General features: G+C 40.1%; 1 protein-coding gene across 2 annotated transcripts in view; it reads left to right on the plus strand.

Moving 5' to 3' along the window:
- The first annotated feature begins 3,971 nt into the window (after positions 1-3,971).
- The window catches only part of MTA3 (metastasis associated 1 family member 3), a 136,117-nt gene continuing 118,847 nt past the window's right edge, over positions 3,972-21,241 (plus strand). Inside the window, exons 1-3 of one of the 2 annotated variants that reach the window (XM_075089023.1) lie at positions 3,972-4,326; positions 6,535-6,602; positions 8,461-8,554. In XM_075089023.1, the coding sequence (XP_074945124.1) occupies positions 4,299-4,326; positions 6,535-6,602; positions 8,461-8,554 (190 nt within the window). In that variant the 5' untranslated portion in view covers positions 3,972-4,298. Of the gene's footprint in view, positions 4,327-4,413; positions 4,850-6,534; positions 6,603-8,460; positions 8,555-21,241 lie in introns of those variants that run through there. The other variant, XM_075089022.1, reaches the window with a different exon arrangement.

Genomic DNA, 21,241 nt, shown 5'->3' on the forward strand with positions numbered 1-21,241 from the left:
GCAATATGAATTCTGCTTCTGCTACAAATTTATTAATGAGGTTTTGCAAGCTATGGTGTGTCTTTGCATTAGTAGGGAAAAAAAAAAGTGCATCTGCTTTTAGCTGCCTGTAAGCCAGCCTGATCAATGGGCAGCTGTATTAGCTGGCATGTTTGTTCACACGACATGAAAGTGACTTTGTACAGACTACAGATATTTTTGAGCCGCAGGACAAGTCTGTGAACTACCAACGTCCTCTGTGGCAGTGAATTACTCTCAGTGTAAGTAGGAGCTTGGGCTGATAAGGCATGATCACTTGTAAAGTCCTTTGTATTTTTTTTAACTCTCTGCATAGGTTACGTGCGTGTAGCGTATTTATTCATTGTAGCAAAGTTTTACTAGCAAGGGAGCCAGGTTCCCTTGGTGTGAACTCATAAACTTGAATTGCAGAATGTTTCCTGTGCTTCCAAATTACCCACGCCAAACAGAAACCCTAGGCTCAGCCACTTTGAGTTAGGCAGGTCCTGTAAGTATGGCCCAAGGATGGGAAAGTCTAAATGCCTTTTCCTTTCTATTGTATCAGCATGAGGGTAAGTCTTGATGTAAACTCTACAAGGAGCTGAGCACCTTTTTTTCAGGTTCATGCAACTCTCTTCTCCAATGCTTTTGTTGATTTCAGTAAGACGTTTCTACCTGTAAGATCCTGAAGTGTTCTGTTCTTAAACACACCTCTATTAATATATTTTACTTTAGATCTCTGAACTGTCAGCTCAATCCTTAAGTAATTTAGGAAGATTTGTCTTCCGTCCTGGTATCTGTTGTGAGCCAGTTTGTGGGGTTTGTTTGGTTTTGGTGGTGGTTTTTTTGGGGTGTGTGTGTTTTTGTTGTTGTTGTTTTGTTTTTGTTTGTTTGGCTTGGGCTTGCCTTTTTTTTTTTTTTTTGGTTCAGGCTTTTATTACCTAGAGAAGATGCTAGGCTGGAACCTTTGAAATTAAGTTCTCTGGACCCAAAACAGGGTGTTGCACGACAGCTGCAAGGGAAGATCCCTTATTCTGCCACTTTGTGGAGAGAGTGTGTCAGAGTTTTTTGAAACTTTTACCTTGTCTCTGCAATAGCAGGAAAAGAGCATCAGTGGTGAGGAGTTTTTGTGTGTGATGCAAGAACCGTTGAGGACTTGTCCTAAAACCTCTGAACTAATGTGAACAGCCAGAGTTCTGCCACTGGCTGAACACAACTTTTAGTCTCTAAAAGCTATAGGAAATTAAAAATGAAAATTCAGGAATAAAGTTCTCTGATAGCAGATTCCCATTCCCTTTGTCCAACCAATTCCACGCATGAGAAAGAAGCCTGAAATTGCATATGAAGAAAAAGTTCATATGAAGAAAAAGTGAAACTTTTTGTATTACCCCTAATGAATAAAAATTAATTTCATCTTTGATTTTTTTTAAATTCAGTAAGAAAATTGTATAGCTCCTGTCAGCATTTAACATACACGATTTGGATGCATCTGATGCATCTGATGATGCTGAAGTGAAAAAGCCACTAAAGAGGACGCGCCCTGGACAGGTCAATAGACACTGTATTGGTGATACCATGAAAGGCCCTCTTGCAGCCCTTGCTCTCAGCGTCTCATCTACATCTCCTTCAGTACGGCTGATCTAGCTCACCGTGGGGGTGGTTGGTGAGCTCCGACCAGGGAACTTTACATTCTATTCTTCTTGGTTATTTTTGGAGGAATATGAGGAGGAATGATGGGCTGCTCAGGACGGCACAACAAAAAAAGTTGTGAAATGAAGTTCTCAGGTAATCTGTCTAACAGGAATAATCTATTTTGCAACTTCAAGTTGCCATGAAAATGTGGTTTCTTTCAAACAACGCAAGAAATCTCAGTCTGTAGCTGGCTACATTTCCTTTACCAGGTTAAGACAAAGCTCTTCTCTGAATTTTTTTCTCAGCAATGTTGTGGTTGAAACAAGAGTTTTCCATTATATTTAGTCTAGAAAAATGAAGCTGTTTACATAACTTTAATTTTTCCCATTCCATGCACTGAGATAGCACACAAAATAAACTCTATTTAGGCTTTTGTGTACATTACACCAAAGTAAAACATACTGCCAGTCCTGCAACTTGGTACCCAACCACAGCTAGCTGTGCCCACCACCTCCCTCAGCTTGCAGCAGCGACTTCAAATGGAAATACAGCAGCATGACACCGTACAGTATCAGGCTGTGCTGTCTGTGGCTATGGGAACTGTGTTAGTGTGAATAATAAGGCCCAGTGATTCAGTACAAAGGTATATAAATGTCATGCTTGCTTTACCTGGTCTGTGATGCATGCTTTAGATGGGCAACTCTAAGTAAAGGGTTTTTTCTTACTATTTTCAGGCAGTCAGTCTGAAAGGACAGGCTGGGACCATGGGCTTTCCTGGGCTGCTCTCTCATGTTTTCGAGAGGCAAATTCTGTATCTTTAGGAGCCACCTTATTTTTTCAAAGGCCATGCCTTCAGATGATGGAAGTGAGAGTCTGTTTCTATCGAAATCTACTTCTTGCTGTATGAGGGTACATTGTAAGCTTCAAAGTGTGGTAAATTCCTCTAATGTCGCAGTGCAGACTTAAGCTGAGGGGAAAGAGCTTGGAGGCATATTGTTTAACTGATAATGGCTGTGACAAGCCAACTATTTGAGTTAACTTTTCTCTTGCCTTGAAAGTTTAATCTGTTTCATTTACTGAGCAGCAAACCACCAGGGTAAAAATAACACACCATCTAACTTCTAGCTATTTGTGTTTATGTCTCTGCTAAGGTAGTGTTATTGTGCGTCTAGAAATGACCAGCTGGATGGAGCTGCTACTTCCCAAGGAGTTTCTGCAGACTTTCTGAAAAGAAAGTCTCCCACAGATGTTCTTGTCAGGAAACAAAACAGAGGAAGATTTCCAATTTTCCCTTTCAACATGTGAATGTGTTGCTGTTTATTAAAGAAGACTACATCACTCTATCATATGCCAACTTCACATATTTCAGGAATTTGGTGCTCATTGCCTGTTTGACACAAAGTAGTCCCTCAGGAAATTAACAGTGCCCTAGAAGTAGAAGAAATCTTAACCTAATAGTCCCAGATTGAACTTAAGAGGGAAAAGGGAAGAGGGCATATGATCATTTGAAACACCAGGGAAGCTCATCCTCCTAATCAACACATTTCCCTGCAGCTCCGTATGAAGTGAAATGTTAGCTTGGTAATGCTTAAGCTACAAGCACAAAAATCCAGGGCATGATACATAATAAATCATCACTTTCCTTGCAAGAGAACAATAAAACGCATTTCTCTCCCAAGGAAGCGTTCCACAGCAGGATCAATTCGTTTGTAAAACGTATAGATTGTTTGTGACGGTGTGAACTTTGTATAACCACGGGGAAATGGCTTCGCATTACATCGATATTGATGTTTTCGAAGCATCCCTCTCATCAGATGATTTGTAAGCATCTCCTTCAACGCTTCCTGACTCCGAAGCGAGCTGCTAGATTTATCTTTATCCCGCCGTAGATGCTTTCTGCTGCCTGTTGCGAGCAAGCCGGCTTCTCCAAACGGCGGGCAGCTCGGGAGGCCGAGGCCGCCGGCTGCCCCCGGCCGCATCCTGCTCCCCAGGCGGGCACAGGAGCCGCCGAAACCATCGCCAACAGGGGCTGCGCAGGCACGAGTGGGGAAAACTTCCTCTGGGTGAGCGATCGGAGTTTCCTAGGGGGAAATCTCGCGGCTGCAGGGGACTGAGCGCGCCGGGGCTGAAGCAGCCACCAAAACCCCCAAGGGGGACCGGAGGTGGGAGGAAGAGCCAGCCGCTTCTCCCAGGCACCGCGGGGCGCCCGAGTTTTGGGACAAAGCGGCGGGAGCCCGCACAACGCGGCTGGGTTTGGGGCGCGCCGGCCAGCCCCGGCGCGGAGGTGAGACACCTCGCTCTGCCCCCGCCAGGAGCAGGGGGGCGGGCCGAGGGGGCCGCACACCCCGAACTCCCCCGCCGAGGCCGCCCCACCTGCGGCCGGGCCGCCGCCCCGCGGCGCTGGCCCCTGCCTCCGACCCGCCCCGGGGCCGGTGCGCGGCGGGGGAGGGAAGCGGTGGGGGTGGTTGGTTAACCCTTTCCCCACCGGGCGGCTCCGGAAACGGCCGCGGCGGCGGTCCCGTGAGGCGCGGCGCTGTGTCCTGTGCCCGGGCGGGGAGGGGTGGCGCAGGCCGGGGGAGAGCGCGGGGCGGGGGGGGCCGCGGGAGCCGCTCCCTCCTTGCCCAGCCCGGCCCGGCAGAGGGAGGAGGAGGAGGGCGCAGAGCGCAGACATGGCGGCCAACATGTACCGAGTGGGAGGTATGTGCGGACGGGGTAGCGCCCGCCGGGGGCGGGGGGGTCGCGGCCGGCAGCGGGAACGGGGCCTGGCCGGGGAGCCCCGCCGGGCCGCGGGCTGTGCGCGCCGTGCCGGGGCAAAGAGAGGCATGCTGGCCCTCCTTCGCCTGCCGTGGCCAGCGCCATGGGTTTCAGCGGGGCGGACAGGCCCGGGCGGGTGGCGGGAGGCGACAGCCGGCCTCGGCAGAGGGGGGCCGCCGGGCCCTCCGCGGAGCGGAGATGGAGGACGCAGGTTCCTCCCCCGCCAGCCCTGTGCGCTGGGTGGGAGGCCGGCCCCCGCCGCCAAGGAGAAGGGCAGCGCCGCCCTCCGCGGGAAAGGGGGGAGCGGCGCCGCCGGCTTCCTGCCCCCTCTCCGCGGTGCGGGCTGGGTATGGTCTCCCTTCGCGCCTCGCCTTCTTCCCCAGCGAACGGCGGGGAGCTAACCGGCGAGCCCTCGGCCCCGCCGCCCGCCGAGCCAGCGCACCGCGGCGGGCCGGCCCGCAGAGCGGTGAGCGAGGGGCGGCCTACCGGGGCCGTGCGCCCCCGGCCCGGCGGCCTGCCTCGGCTCAGCCCCGCCACCGCTGCGGCCTGGTGGGCCCGGGCGGCCGGCGCCCAAGCCGGGGGGCTCCCGGCGGCGCTTCCCTCCGCCCCCGGTCGCAGCCCCCCCTCGCTCTTTCCGTCCCTTTAACGGCGGAGTTTCTCCGCACCTTCTTTCGCGTCCTGGGGATAATGCATAAATCCGGCTGTGTAACCGGGGGATTTCTGTCAGCTTTCACCGGCGTGACCCCTGAGGAGCGCGCCGGGACGTTAATGCTCGGCACTGGGCGAAGGGGGGCATCCGGGCGGTAAAAAACCACGGCGAGCGTTTCTCTTTCAACCCCTCAGCCTGCGAAATAGACAGCGATAACTTCCCGCCGCCCTCCCTAACGGAGATGAGGTGGCCGCCTTCCCGGCGCTGGGGCTCAGGTGCACCCCTCAAGTTTAGGTTTCAGTACTTGCTGCTCAAAAATGGCTTGTCTCGTCCTGCTCTCTCCTCAGCAGCCTGAGGCGAGAGGGAAGGTGCGAGGAAGTGAGGGACGATACTAGTTAGTGTGAATCTCTGCTTTTTTTGAGATGTGCTGGTACATTCAGGGGTCATCCCTCTGCATACTCCTTCATTAGGGCATTTCGATTGTAATCCCATCAGCCTTTACTTGTGAAAGTAATCCTCTGAGCAGCGCTACTGAAATCTGGGTAGGGTTTGCTTCTTTGGTCATCAATTATAATTTTTTTTTGTTGTACTCTCAATAAGCAATTGTGAACAATATCCAGAGATCATAGTCTTTCTTTGGAGTTAAATGAGCTACCTGAGGCTCTATTTCACTGTAACGTAGTGTCAAAGCACTGCAGAAGAGTTATACGTCATCCTGGTGCCCCTACCCAATTTTTTAAAATAAAGTTTGCAAGGTGCACACATCAGATATCAAATATAAAGTGTGGTTACCATTTGAGGGGTACTTTTTCGTTTGACAAAAACAAGTTTTCTCAAAGCTATTGAAGGAAATGTGCTACATGTCAATTCTTTGTATGTTACATGGGAGCAGCTTTCAGGATATGAGTAAACTTCCATATACTCTATGAAAATACTTTTATGTTAATGATGCTGTAAGAGACTTTGTCCTGGGAGAACCTCACTAACCTCATGACTATTACTGCTTAATATAGTTTGCATGTTACTGAACAGAGATGGCAACAAAAGCAAGTATCATAAAATGTATATTACTCATTTGGACAACTGTACTACCAGGGCATCTGATAATAAATGTGAGGTAGCCTATCTCACAGGAATGTTTTTCTCCACAATATAGAAACTTACTAAAGCACTCGATTCGTAAATCTTCCCTAATCAATTGTGAGAAACCACCACTTTTATATCAAGATCTATGAAGTGTGTGGATTACTGAATTACAATGTAGGCTCCAACACAAGGCATTTATTTCAGCATGATTGTTGAAGCACGTGTAGTGTAGCTATCACCAGAATTTAGGAACAAATTATGTTAAATTCGGTATAAAAATACTGCCTTAACATTGATGAAGAAATCTCAGCTTTTTAACAGCTTCTAGGTTTAGAAGACAATTTTCCACAAATAATGATATGCTTTTACGTATTATTTTTTTTGTATTTCAATGTCTTTCCTTTTTTTCATTGCAGATTATGTTTATTTTGAAAATTCTTCCAGCAATCCATATCTCATTAGGAGAATTGAAGAACTTAACAAGGTACATAAGTATCTAAGATTCTTGCTTAACCTTTGACAAGAGTCAGGGCACTTTTCAAAAACTAAGAATGATTTCCAGCCCATAAAGTTTCTTTTGTGGTAGAATTTTGTGTTTGGGTTTTTTTCTGTTTTTTTTTTTTTTTTAACATTCTTGAGATTTGCTATGTATTTTCCGTATGTTTCAGTTAGTGAAAGCTTGCTATGTGATATCCTGTAATTCTGCCCTGTTATCTAAGGAAACACCCAGTTGATCATTCCTGGTGAACAGGAGTACTCTGCTGTAAATATTTCCAAACAGTAACAAATGAATTTAATTCTCTGGTGATGACATTGTGAATCCATCTGGCATGATAGTGATCACGTAATGTGTCTGCTTTTGGATGTATGTGTAAAGAGCTAGTAAGTATCAGCGGGACTTTGCAGTGATCCTATAATAGAAGATGTGACTTCTGTGGTTGTTCATTGCTTTACTTATTGGCAGCTGTGAATGAAGGATGGGCTTTTGAATAGAAAGAGAGACTTGTATTCTCTGTCTTTATCCTGAGTGTATTTTTTAAAAGAATGGGCGGTTTTCAGAGTCTCAGTTTGGGGAAAGCATGATTATTTTTCTTCGTTCCTCTACTACTAAAAATTGTTTGGTTTTGCATTTTATTTTTTTTTTAGCATGGCATATTTTTACTATTCCATCAAGCACTATTAAAATTTATTGATACATAATGTCAGAAGTAAATGATCAAAATGCCTATGGTGATGTAAATAATGATAAAGATTATTTTTTCCTGTGCTTAGGAAGTAAATAAAAAAGTTGGTGACCTGCAAATGGTTTTCTTCTTATTAATGAAATGTAACACTACTCCACAGCAGACATCAACCACATTACCTGTTAGTGCTGTCCAACACAACATCCACTAAACGTGTGCATGGCAAATCGCTTTGGACTTTTATTGGAGAAGATTATTTTTTATTTACAGTAATTGAAGTGATTCCAATCATGTTCTGAACGTAATGTTTGTTTATCTTTAAAATGCATTCCTGTAACTTAATTTTGCTCGTGGATGGTAGAGCAGAGTCATGTACTGATTTTTTTAAAACAGAGTTTCGAGGATATAGTCCAGATATCTTAATTGTGAATTATGTGCTTTCGTGTGTTAAAGGTATTGAGCAAACATGGAGATGTTACACAAATGTGTAATGAAATGCTTTGGTTATCATTTTACTGGAGATAAGATCCTTGCTTGCTTTGGTTTTTTTTTTGTAAGAAACTTAATGAAAACATGATGCTTTTCAGTGCCACATCTTGAGTTTTAAATAACTCAAGGTAATGAACGAATTTTATACTTTTCATAACAAGAAAGAGGGTACGGTTCTTCAAATATTAGTAGATTCTTTTAATTATTCAGGCTAAAGAACATGATCCCTGTAATGAGTCATGAAAACAACTCTGAACTAAATAGCTCTTTTATCTTACAAGCTGCAGTGAATTTTCAAATACACTGTGTTACATTAAATATGTTTTAAAAAAAGCCAGAATACTTTGAAATACACATTTCTGTCTAAGCTGGGTGACAGAGAAATGTTCTACTATTTTGTAAGGATTTTTGTTAGCATGATCCTGGAATTACACCTCTAAAACAGCTGAATAATATACAAATTCTTAGGACTAAATAGTTCTAATCAATACTGTTATCTGATCTGAAATTGATATTGGCCTGTGTCAGGAAGTTTTTACCTGTTCGAGTAATTCAGTTGACTTCAGCCTGACTGATCATGTGAGGGCAAATTGCAAGCAGAGGGCATTTAATTTGTATTTCACAGCTGAGGAAGGATACATCCTGACCTGATTTCTCTTTCTTTTGTAGACTGCCAATGGAAACGTGGAAGCAAAAGTGGTGTGTTTTTACAGGCGAAGAGATATTTCCAACAGCCTTATAATGCTTGCAGATAAGCATGCTAGTAAGTAGATTGCACAGGGCGTTTTTTTCTTTCTATCACAGCCTGTTCAGTTTCTGCAGCTACTTAAATTTGCATTTCTTTGGCATGTGGAATATATATTCATATTAGGCATTAATACCTAGTTAGATGGTTAGCGTTATCTGATAGTGGCCCTGCTCCTACCAGTTGCTTCTGGGACTTAAGTTAAGCTGTATTAAAGTGATTGAAAATCTCCATTTGAGGAATAAAATATTTTTTAATCTGGAAGGTACAGTTATATTTTTTTCTTTAATGTCAAAAGTAAATCTTGGCTGTAAGTTGATTTAAGCTTAAGAGCATTTCTGAGGACTTGATTTGACACTTTTGAGTTAGACATGTATTGCTTACTGTAAAGAATGAAATGTATCATTGGAGACTGAAAATCACTGGAGATAGTAAAATGGCTGTTATGTGCATTTATTTTAAATATAGATGTTAATCACTAAAATAGTAATAAGCATAATCTCACTGATTTTTCAGAAAAGCAGCAAGTGGTAATGGGGAAAAAAAGTGCCATTTTCATCATGAACTTAACTTTTTTTTGGTAGCTGTCATTTGGTCTGCAACTGAAATATTATATTTTTCCGTAACTCTATAATTAAAAATACAATCCTGAAGACAAAACCAGAACCTAAAAACCAGAGATGTTTGAGAAAGTAGTTATTTGCAAAATATTGCACTCATGTTTGTGAATAATGAGGTCTTAAATATGTCAACATCTGGTGAATTTCTTGCCATATACTGTTAAATTACATTTTTATTATAAATGATACTTGAGTTTGCAAAGCTAATATGTGAATAAGTGATGTAGGGTTTATAAATCTGTTCTCTAATCTACTGGGATAAATCTCTTTAAAGACATTACCTAATGCCATATTTTGTTTGCAGATAAATGATGGAGTAATTAGGTGCTTTAAAAATTACCTTACAATTTGTTTAATGTCAAATTCAGATAATTTTACTCGTACAAGTACTGTTAGTAACAAACAGCCAGCTTTTGGCTTTTCTCTTATTCTTTCATTAGTCCTAGAGAAGTGGAGATGGTTTGAGTATGTAGTATGAAGTACTAGCTTGGTTTTTAAAGAACGAAGATAAATCTTGCTTATGTTCTAAGGGAATGATCACTTAAATGTTCTTCTAATATAATCGGGTACACTTTATAATTATTGGTGACCTATTCCATGGTAGTCTGCCCCCACAATTATTATAGTCTTTTGAATTCTTCCATGTAAAATGTATAGAAACAGAGAACTTTTAGGGAGCTTCACTAAGCTTTCCAGCACACTTCTTGTTTCTTTTCTAATGGAGGGTGTGGGGAAGGATGAAAAAGATAAAAATTTTACTGGAAATACATGGTATTTTTAATTTGATTTTTAAAACATGAATCTTGTAAATATTCTTGGTTGGCTTATTTTTTAGAAAAGGGGGTGTTAGTTCTGCGGGCATCATTCGGTCTGGAAAAGTGAATGAGGTTTTTCTGTTTCCTTTGTGAGTTTTAGATTGCCATTTTGTCAGCACTTTGATATAAAGGACTTGTTGATGGTCTGTTGCTCTTCCACTATAGCATACTAGGGGTTTGTTGGTGTTAGTAGAAGTACCATGGAATCTTCCATCACGTTTTCTCTATTGAGTTTCTCTTGCTGTTTTCTAGCAAGAAAATAGAAATGTAATTTCTAGCTGGTTCAAGAAGCATCTTTAGAATGCCTCTGTCTCACAGGTTGTAAGTCTTCTAACCCAGTCGTCTTATGGATTAGGTTTCTCTGTATGTGATGTTTTCTTTCTGAGCAATCTGTGGAATCTGTACAGCTAAATTATCCTACGAGATAGATGTTAGAGTTACAGGGGACAGCACATAGTGAAGGATTGCTTGCCTGGATCTTCGTACAGCAGATGTAGTTAAATGTCAAATCAATTAAAATGTTTTCATTCTGGAATACCAGTGTTCTGTTTAAAAATATGATGTATATAAACAAAATATTTGTATATTTATGAATTGAATGTTTTGGGAGTGTTTTATATAGCTAAACATCTTGATGTTTCAACACTTCTACCTGGTTTGTTACAAAATAAATGCTGAAATAAATGTGTTTCTTATGGAATGGAAATTCTAGTTCAGTTACTGGTTATTCCAGTATATGTGTCTAGAGAAGTCTTTTAAGTATAAGATCCGCTTGATCTTTTCTAATGACATTTTATCTTGCTAGCAATTTTTTTTTCCTTTATGATGAAGAAAGCTGTCCTGAGTAATGCACTTTTGAAGACTTTTGCAGGTGGGGATTGGATTTTATTGGGTGACGCTTCAATTTCTGAAGGTTGCATTTTGTGATCTAGGTATGGTCCCATCTAATAAGAGAAGAAAATAGCTTTGCAAGCAAATATTTTGGAACTTTAAGAACAAATTTTCAGTAATGTGAAAAAGTTTCAGAACAACTTCAAAGAAAGTTTGGGAAAATGGAGTGAAGTAGATCTGTGACACTATCACTGGTAAAGAGTCAATATACTGGTTTTTGGCGTTTTGTTTGTTTTTTAAGTTGTCTTCAAAAAGTTTCAGGATATAAAAAGAAATGGGAGGGGAAATCGAGTTTTCCTTAGGCCATTCTAAAATACTCAGGTACGGAGGAGTTCCCTTGATTTCAAAGCATCTGACACTAATCTGTGTGGAAATTGCATTTCCTTTATTCTTTCTGTGGTGTTTCTGGTGGAAGTTAATTAACGAGCATTTTTTTGTCTGCCAGCATCACATATGATGTCAGTCTAAATCTGGGAATAGTTCTTAAGTTGACTGTAGCCACTGAAATCCAGGGGTTTGGAATGTTTTATGAATCCTTGGAGACTTTACATTTTCCCCCCCTTTGATTTCTGTTACTATAAAAAAGAGTTTATAAGGCCAACTTGAAAGCCAAAACGAAGTTACTGGCCAAGATCAGCTGCTTGATCCTATGCAACCTCCTGAACTGAGAGGGGGAGTTCTGCTGGAGTGCTAACATCCAACAGCTCTTACGTTGTAGCCATTACCACAGGGTCACCGCGAGGGGGTTGTTCATTTCTTCATGCAGCAGAGTAAGGCTTACTTTTCGGTGAAAAGAAGGAAAAGAGGTGAAGAGAAGATAGCAGGCAATACAACCTGCTGAATACAACCTGTTGAAACAGATGACTAAAGTGCATAAACAAATGAACTTGGAGATGCAACAAACACACTTAGCTCATTAAAATGGGTGAAAAAAACGTAAAAGGGATAGAGATGTCTTCTAACCAAATGGTGTGGTTGAATGAGACATTGCCAACTGTAGCTGGATATATAAAATTTAGATGATCCTTTATCTAAAATGGAGGTGACAATAAATATTTTAGGGCAAGCTTTTAACAGTTGGGCGGGGTGTGCTATACTGGCTCTGTACCAGCACTGGGTTTTGTTTACGGTGAAGGGCTCAACTTCTGTGTTTCCTTTTTTGGAGTAGATTTATGCACTATTACTTCCCTGAAGCTGAGTAGGGTGGTCTGAGTGAGTACATGATACCATTTTTACCATTCTTTACATTTTAAATTCTTTATCTGGTCATGTGCTATCATGCAATACTATGTTTGAAGTAATTCTCTTATTGCAACTCCTCAAACAGCTTTTCAACCACCTGGTAGGATATAATAAAAACCAACTTCCTATTGTCAGAGGCCTTTGTCTTCTGATTTATTAAGAGCTTGCTTTGACTTACGAGTGCTGAGCTCCTGACTAAATGCCCAGAATTTTTCTCGGTCTGTGATAAAGCCCATGCACTACGTAGTTTTTTTTCATTAATAAAATTAATGCTGTGATGAATTGGATAGGAGTAAATTTTAAAAAAATCTGAGGCATATTGGTTTCAGTGATGGAGAGATCGAAGGTAAAACTGAGATTTTTTGTTTCTAGATTACAGAAGCTGTAGTCAAAATAACCGTTTTTCAGTCTCAGTTGCTCTTTGTAGAGGTTACTGGCTTTACTTCTTATAGTTGCACTTTTTTTAGGACTTTTAGCCTTTGGCTCTTGAACAGTCACGTTTCATGTCAATTTGCTTTGCAAAATGGTGTTCCTGCTACAGAATTTTTGAACACGATAGATTTCTAGGCGAAAAGTAAGAGTCGTGCTAGTGTTCTAGTGACTCCTGTTGAACAGTTGGAGTCTACTCAGTTCTGACCTTGGTATGACACTGATGTATTGTGATCAGAAACAAATCAAGTATTCTGGCTTACCTTAGTTTCTTCATCTGCAAAGGAATGCTCTTTTTAGAAGTTCTTACTGAGGTTGGTGAAAAATATTTAACATACCAACACATTTTTATAGCTCCCATGAAAAGATCTCAAAGCACCTTACAAATAATTAGCCTAAAAACTAAGAATTTATTTTGTATATTAATATCAAGAACGTTCCAACAGTCCTGGAAAAGGTTTGATCTTACACAGCAGTTTTGCTGTTATTGAGCTCTCTTACTTTTATAGAAAGATGTTTTGTATTTGTGGGGAAAAAAAATCCCAAACCCAATTATTTTGCGTATTTTCAATCTACGTTAGTATCATAATAATTGCCAGACATTCCAGATGAATGCAAGAGAATGAAGCTGTTAATATTCCATCTGATTTTTGGGAAGCATTTTATTTCAGTAGAGCAGCAGGCTAACAGGTAACATAGAAGATGGCCAGAAAATGAGCTTAACCTGAGAAATATTGTTTAATATATTGAATAGCAATGCAGCTTACTCATTAATATTCCCAAAGATAGACAAAACTGGGATGTGAATTCCTTTCATATGTCATCAGTTTTTTAATATATGATTGCTGTTGCGTAGTGGTATTCTTAATACTCAGTTCCAGGAAAAACTTGTGAGTTTTTCCTGCCCTCTTCAACAATTGAAGAAATACAATGTAGAAGGTTTCATTTTTTCAGTATTTTTCTCCAGTGTACATAGAACTAAAGCAGGAATAGGGAAATTCAGATATTCAGTCTATAAGAAGAAAAACTGTGTGTCTGTGGAGACCCTGGGGGTTTAGTAAAGAACGCCAGAGTAAAATGCCTAAAACCTGTATGTTTGTCCAGTGTTCTTTTCTTAGTCACATATTTCACTCAGTATAATTCAAAACATTTATAATCTAGTATTACTGGGTTATGTTTGTTCAATCAGATGATAACACAACCAAAAACTTAGTCTTCTGGTTTTTTTTTTCTTGTGGTTCTTTTTCATTATAGTAGTTCTTGTACATCAAACTAGAAAGCTGTTATTCAGAAAGGACATTAAGTTTCTTTAATCACAATCCCTTTTCTGAAAAACTGCTTTAAGATGAGAGACTCTTCCTGTTTCCTGTTAATTCAAATCATATAATGTCGTAGTAGAAAAGTATCTTTTGATTGGAGATTTTATTTGCAACCTTAAATTGGATTTTTTTTCCCATTAGTTCCCTTGAATACCTGTTGTCTCCACAGCCTATATGTAGTTAGAAGCACCTTTGGTTAAATCAATGAGAGAAAAATGCTAGGTCTTCATTGCATATGATCGATCCATTTTCTCCACTTTTGTAATATAAAATGTTGAAATAATTCATACTTCCTTTTTTTATCCTGGTGAATGCTTATATTATTATATCCTCCATACAACTTCCAGGGAATAAATTACAACAGTTTATTCACTCTGCTGGCAGCGCTAGTAGATATTGGCATCTATCCTGCAGCAAAGGATGTTCAGAGGCAGAGGTAGTTTTTAGTTACTCTTTAAAGAGAATTGAAATTTAGAGAGCTGCCTGTTCAGCAGGTGGTCCTTCAAATGAAAAGATCACTGTATTGCATGGGTCTTGTTACAAATAAAACAGAAAGAAAACCATTTGGGTCTTAGTTATGGTCACATGAGTGCAAAAATAAAAAAAAAGAAAAATTTAGAGCTCAAGAGTTCAATTGATTTGTCTCTCTAACAGTATTGTGTAAGTGGCTCGTCTGAAAGCCACTAAATTCCATGGAAAGTTTTACTGTTAGGTTACTGTTTGTGTTTTAATTGCAGTAGGTGAGAAGGCCTTTTTCTTGCTTCTTGTTATGGAAACAGATCTGTTGATATTACCTTATGATGAAGGATACCATTTTTCTGGATGTTAGGTAGGAGGGAAAGGACCTAAGGAGTGGAAAGACACAGTTGGGAATCAAAGACAGGAGAATCTTGTGAAGCATTTGTAAGGAAGAAGGCGGCTTGGCTGCTAGATATGCCTGAGGAGTGGGTGAGCAGACTTGTGTAACTGGTTCCATGAGATACTACCTCTTAATTTCAAGGCTGCTGTAAATATAAACTCGTGTTTGTTTGCAGATTAGCATCTCCTGTGTGCCCCCCCCGCCCCATGAGTACTGAAGAATTAGGAAAAAATTATTTTTGACCTCATATATACCCTGTTTGGTTTGAGGAAAAGGCAAGTCTGCCAGAAGTCTCTGTCTGTGAGTAAGCCATCAGAAGACTCTTGGGTTTGCTTTGAAGATGGGGTGGTGAACAGAGACAAAACCAAACATAGTAAGCCAGGAAAGTTTAGGAGAATGAGTTCCAATGGCTTTCTTGCTTGAGATGGGAATTCTATGATATACTCATTTGCAGTCAACTAACAGAGACATCTAAACTAAGCGCTGGCAAATTCAAGTATGTTATGTTGCTTCTGGGTATCCTGAAGTCTGTGATGTGGTTGAGACACACCCTAGAAGGACCATTTCAGGATGATAAAGAAAACAAATTCTTTAATCAGTGGCAGAGTAGCTTTTATGCTAAGGTATTTTTGTATTAGTGTAACAATCACTTTCACTGAAAATGAGCTTGAAGAATAGGGGGTTTTGTGAGGAAGACATGACCTTTTTCATCTCTTGGGACGAGGGAACGTGACGTTTTCCTTAATTTACCCAAGAGAATGCCTTCAGTTGTAATTTCTTTGGAGAGGGGGGAAAAAAATCAGAACTTGCTGATATAGAGCAAGCCTTGTCCAAAATTACACCCTTGTTGCCAAGGAGAAACTTGTCTCAAGGCTCCCAATTATCCCTTTCAAGGGCGATTTGGGTAGTCACATGAATTATGTGTTTTGTTCATTTGATTTTTGTACAAGAACTGCATACTTGTGAATTTTTCTTTTTCCCTTAATGGTAACAGCAATAAAGAAGCAGTAATGAGCAGCTTTTTGCCTCTGACAATATCCAAGTCTTCTTTTTATGAATGACATTTTAGAGTTAGTAGTTAACTGGTGTATATTGTCTCATTAGCAAGTTTACTGTCAGCTCTAAGTATCTTGTGGAATTATTAACTGCTGTGGCCGTTCAGACGCTTCCTTAGGTGCAGAATGTCTTGTTAGATTGTGAATGTTAATGATCTTCTCTTAATGGAGTGAATGGATTTCCAACTAAGTTAATAATTTCAGGAGTTCTTAGCTCTGATGGAAAATTTGCATAAATGCTTTTTCTCACCTGAGTATATGTGATCTGCATTTGGGTATGTTGAATTTTGCAAATATAAAAATACTGTCCACTCTATGTAGTTAGTTTGTATAACTGCATTTGCATTTTTGCATGAACTAGCAAACTAACTAGTAGCTGCTAGCTTCATCTTCTGGCCTCTTAAGAATAGATTTATAATTTCGGATAGCCATACCTAGATTTTTTTTTTAATTCAAAAATTGTGTTTTCTGAAAACATAATTTAAAAGCCTTGAGCACATTGCTGCCAATCTCTAAGTGTAAAAACAAACAAAATCCAAAATTTGGATTAACTCCATGAGTTTGCTGTGGAGAGTGGAAAGCTGCAAAATATCAGTTTGTATTTATTCTTAAAACTGTTTAACAGATATCTGAAATTCAGCTTTTAGTAATCACTGAAATTAATTAATTTGTGTGTTTCCTCAGTAGGGAGGGATGCAGTGGGGTGCAGAAGAAGGTGGTGATTTTTTGAGCTCTGCTCACGAAATAAATTCTTCACATTTGAGTTGCTGGAAGGAGACAGCATTCACAGAAAACTGCTCGGGCATTGTGCGTTCTGATTCCCTGTGTTCCTCAGGATTCATTTCCCCATGGTCAAGTTTAAATACCTGCATCAGTTTTGCTGTACTTGTTCTGGGTTTCTTTTGATTTGTGGAAAATGTGTAACTGTCTTGTCTCAGCTGCTAATTTTTTCTCGCCTCCCTAGTGTGTGTTAGGTGTGCAGGCCAATGATCCTACACTGTTTTCTTGATGACCTCCAAAATGCTAATAACATTTAAATTAATATTATTGATTGTAATTTTTTGTCTCATGAAGATAAATGGGGTGTTTCACATGACCTAATTACCATAACCGCAGATGGTTCTACTCCCCCCTGCCCCCCCAGTGACTCCTAATTTTAAGTGACTCTTCACACTTTCTCCCTAGTGCACCCACACCGTACCAAAGCACCTGAGGCATAAATTTTAGTCTACAAAAACATTGCTAGTTTATCATTAAAGCTCCAATTAGAGATGCATTCTACATCTTCAGAGAGTTCTCTGATAGTCTAATTGAATCAGTAGTTTATATCATTTACAAATCTGTATGATGTAAACTCGTTATTAATATAGAAAGACATTTTCCCATCATACAGTAGCAGTTAAATGTTTGAATCCAGGAGCAGGCCTGACAGTTAAAAGGCTTACCAGCAGTAACTCCTTAATGTCTGTATCATGCAGTGGAGTGAAGTCTGCAATAGTTGTCCTTTGTAATACTCATGCATGCCTGTGACTTCACACATAATGAGAAAGATGGAGCTTATTAGCTTGGGCAGAGCCCTGTGTGAGAATGAATGTACTGCTTCCTACCCAAGCTGATTCATGCAGTGCTGAATATAGATGGCGTGAGGTACTATGGAAAAGGTAGAAGTAGCAAATAAGATTAATGTGTAAAATACTTCTGTGGTTGTCTGTAAACTCTTTTTCTGTTAAATGCAGCCTGCACAAATGAGAGGATATGGGCTCAAAGTTACCATATGTGTTGTCTGACATGCCCCAAACTACATGGAGTATCAGAGTGGGTGGCTGGAATGGCTGTGCTGTTTGGAGATGCAATTTGTCTCTTTGAGCAATACTTTTTCCCCTCAGCTACTGTTAGTAACCCTATCTGAGCATGGGAAGATTTGTACTGTAAACCTGTTTTTGGTTCAGATTTTGATGTGCTACACAAGTGCCCTGCAAGGATCCTTGCAGAGAGATGTTTTGTGCTAATGTAGAATATATCACTCCCCTGAGCAAAACAAGTTTGGGTGGTAAAAAGTGCAATTTTTTTCAGTAAAAGCCTGTTCTACATTATCAAATCCTAAAAGACTTTGGGGAGCAGTTAATTTTCACTGTCACCCACTATCTGAATCCAAAACTTGTTTATGGATTTATCACAGTACATAAGATGTCTTCTCTGTGCAGATTGCACAGTTGCTGGCCTATGCAAAGTACACTATATATGCATACATCCAGAGGTTATGGAAGTACATATGTGTTTTCTACTTGTACAACAGGTTAAGCATCTATCAAAAAACAGTATGACTAAATTAGTGATCTTCCCATTTTTGATATGCTGAATGAGTGTCTTAAATTTTAAATTGTCTGTTCTTGTTTCTGTGAAGGATTGTGACAGTGATATGCAACGCTGAAGGGAGTCATGTTTCAGTTTCCTGTATTAAAAGTGCAGCCTTGTTTTGGCTTAAACCAGTGCAGAAAATTGTTGGTGTTGGCAGGGTCAGTGACCTGTAACCCAGTCCTACAGGGTACTGTGGCCCTTGCTATGTGACAGTTCCTTTAGGCCAGATCCTTTGACTGATGCTGCTGTCAGGAGTGAAATCCTGATGCTGTTATTCTCAGTAGGGCCTCAAGGGACTAAGAGGACTCAGTTGCCAGGGAAAAGGGCTTTGATATATGGACAGCTTTTATATTTATTTTTGCCTTCAAATGGTGACTGGCTTCATATACATTCATAATGCTCTTCCCTTTTTTCTGGGTTTAATTTTTTCCTTAAGAGTAAAAAAAAGCCAGGATCACAGTACTGAACATTCAACATGTATGAAGTGAATAATGCATGATATTTGATTGTTTTACTTTGTACTATAACAACCATGGTATTTGAACGTGTTTTCTACAAAACAAAATACTGACAGTAGAAAAACAACTTCATTGGTTTGCTTGACCTTCATTTCCATTTATTTAAAAAAGATAACAAAAATGGCATATGTATTAAAGGTTTGACTGGTTAATACAATCTAGTTAATACAATGTCATGTTTATTCTTAAGCTGTTTTGGTTGGGGGTTTTCCCCCCCACTGGCATCAGAATTAATACATTTAAAGGTTTTTGTAATTTAAAGTGGTACATACATTCATATATCTTTATAGTTTTCTCAGATCATATGTATAGTTCCCATTAATTAGAATCTGAAGATGTCTGTACATGCATCAAGGAAATAATATACCCTGGAAGATAAATCTCCAGCTTAGCTGAAGATGGAAAAAATGAAATTTTAAGTCTTACACAGACCATCAGAATTAATGAACTCTTCTTTCTGCTAGTCTTGTCAGGTCTATAAACAGAAAAGCTTTCTTTCTGTGCATTTCTGTGCAGGATTGAGCAGACATTATCTTGGATAACATTCTTCTCACTTTAAAATCCTGCACATAGAGTTTTAATGTGTCTTGGTTAAGTTTACTCAAGAATAGGATATACAAATCCTTTTCTTACCACCCCCCCACCCCCCCCCCCCCTTTTCTTCCCTGCAAAAGTCAAACAAAATTCATCCCTTCTGGAAGGAGATACTGTAGAAGATAAATAATTCGTGTTTTATAAGCAGAATCATATGCCATTCTAAGTAGGGGTAGGAAAGTGCTTGTGCAATCTGTGCCTTTTCATCTCTGCCAACAAATTTTGAAAAGCTGTGTACCTGCTACTGAGGATGTGAGTTGTATGTTAGAAAAGCTGTTTAGATCTCTGAAGCTCCGTGGTTATCATTGTAACAGTGAAAGAAAATGCTAGTGTAGATCTTAAATGTAGACTCTGGGTTCATACAGAAAACGTAACAGATTTTGGTGTTCTTAGTTCTCCACATAATTTTTTTTTTTAAAAGTATTTACACTGCATTTTGTTAAGGAGAGGCTACTTGTTAACTAACTAGATCAGGTACACCTGTTGCCTCTTCTAAAGGAAAGACCATCTTGTTTTAGCAAGGTATTATGTACAGGAGGTCTGTATGGAAATGGTGAAAGTCCAAGTGATGGCAAAAGTTAACAGCGTCAGTCTTATCAAAACAGAAGATACAGATCTCCCTTTTCTCAAAATCAGGCCTAATAATTACTCATGCAGGTTACATGGCATTGTACCAGATAGATTTTGTATATCTTGATTTAAAAAATGATTTCTTGGGCAGTGTCAGATTCCCCATGTGCACTTTTGCGCTGTGGGTGGTCTGCCAGCCTGGATTTGAGGGTAGAACTAAAACTTTCCACTTTCTTCCTGCCACAGCTCTAAACATATTTACACATCAGAGGAGTTGCTAATTGGCTTCTGATTCAGCTGATGAGCTTGATACCAGTAATTGGACATTGAAAATATTAATTATATTGCAAATAGCTGTGTCTGTGGCACAATTTTGAGTCTGCTGCTTGCTGCTACTAACAAGCTGCTTAAAGAAATACTGTGTAGGACTGTTGCTCCACACATGCTGCAACAGGTTGCTACAGTTCATACAGGTGTACACCTGACCAAACACATTTTGAGCCCTGTAACAGCACATTTTCTCATTTGGAAGAGTTTGCATTTGAATAAGTGAGACAGAAGCCAGGTAAGGGGGAGAGAGGGGAAAAATCGAATTCAGATTTACAATACAGGCTTGCCAGCTCTTTCACCATTGCCTGCGTGTAATTGTTTTCATGCTTCTGTGGGTCCCTTCTGTTTTGTAGTGTTGTCATAAACTATTTTGCAGTGCTGAATAATAAGGTTTAAAAACTAGTGTGCTTACTCTGGCATTTATTCATGTCACATTTAATTTATTAGGATATATTTATTAATGTAGCACATTATGATTCATACTACTTACGACGTTAATCCTTCTCTGCCTTCCACCCACAAGCTCCTTGCTCTCAAAAGTCTCCAAAACCAGTTATCCAAAAAACCCACCCATCAAGTTCTGGAAGGTGGAGTTTGCTGGTAATGAAAACTGTGATAGTTTTAATTAAATATTTTTGCTACAGGCCTGTGATAAACATGAGATAGTTACCCAGTTGCTTATAACTGACTGTCGTCCTGGGAATTGTTGCTATTTTCACATGCTACTTGGAAGTACTCAAACCTTTTGCATGATGTTAGAAATAATTTTTATTATTGGAGAGTAGGCATGGCGTATTATTTCTTAGTGGTTGTGCAGTGTAATTATTTCTTTGTTTTGTGATCTCCTTTAGAAAACTAATGATGAGATAGTGTGGGAGGATCACCTGGATAATTGCGTCAGAAAACTGAATAACCACTTAGAGACCACGTGTATATCTGCTCTCCAATAGGAATTAAAAGTAACGTATTCCTTGCAAACACAACTGATCAGGTTTTTTTTCTCCTACCTGTGGAATTGCTCAGATTCACACTTTAGATAGTCGTATGCTATCTAAATGACTCATAATCCATGCAAATTGTGATTTAGATTTCTAATCCTACCTGA

This window comes from Phalacrocorax aristotelis, chromosome 3 (assembly GCF_949628215.1).
Source record: "Phalacrocorax aristotelis chromosome 3, bGulAri2.1, whole genome shotgun sequence".
Lineage (NCBI taxonomy): Eukaryota > Metazoa > Chordata > Aves > Suliformes > Phalacrocoracidae > Phalacrocorax > Phalacrocorax aristotelis.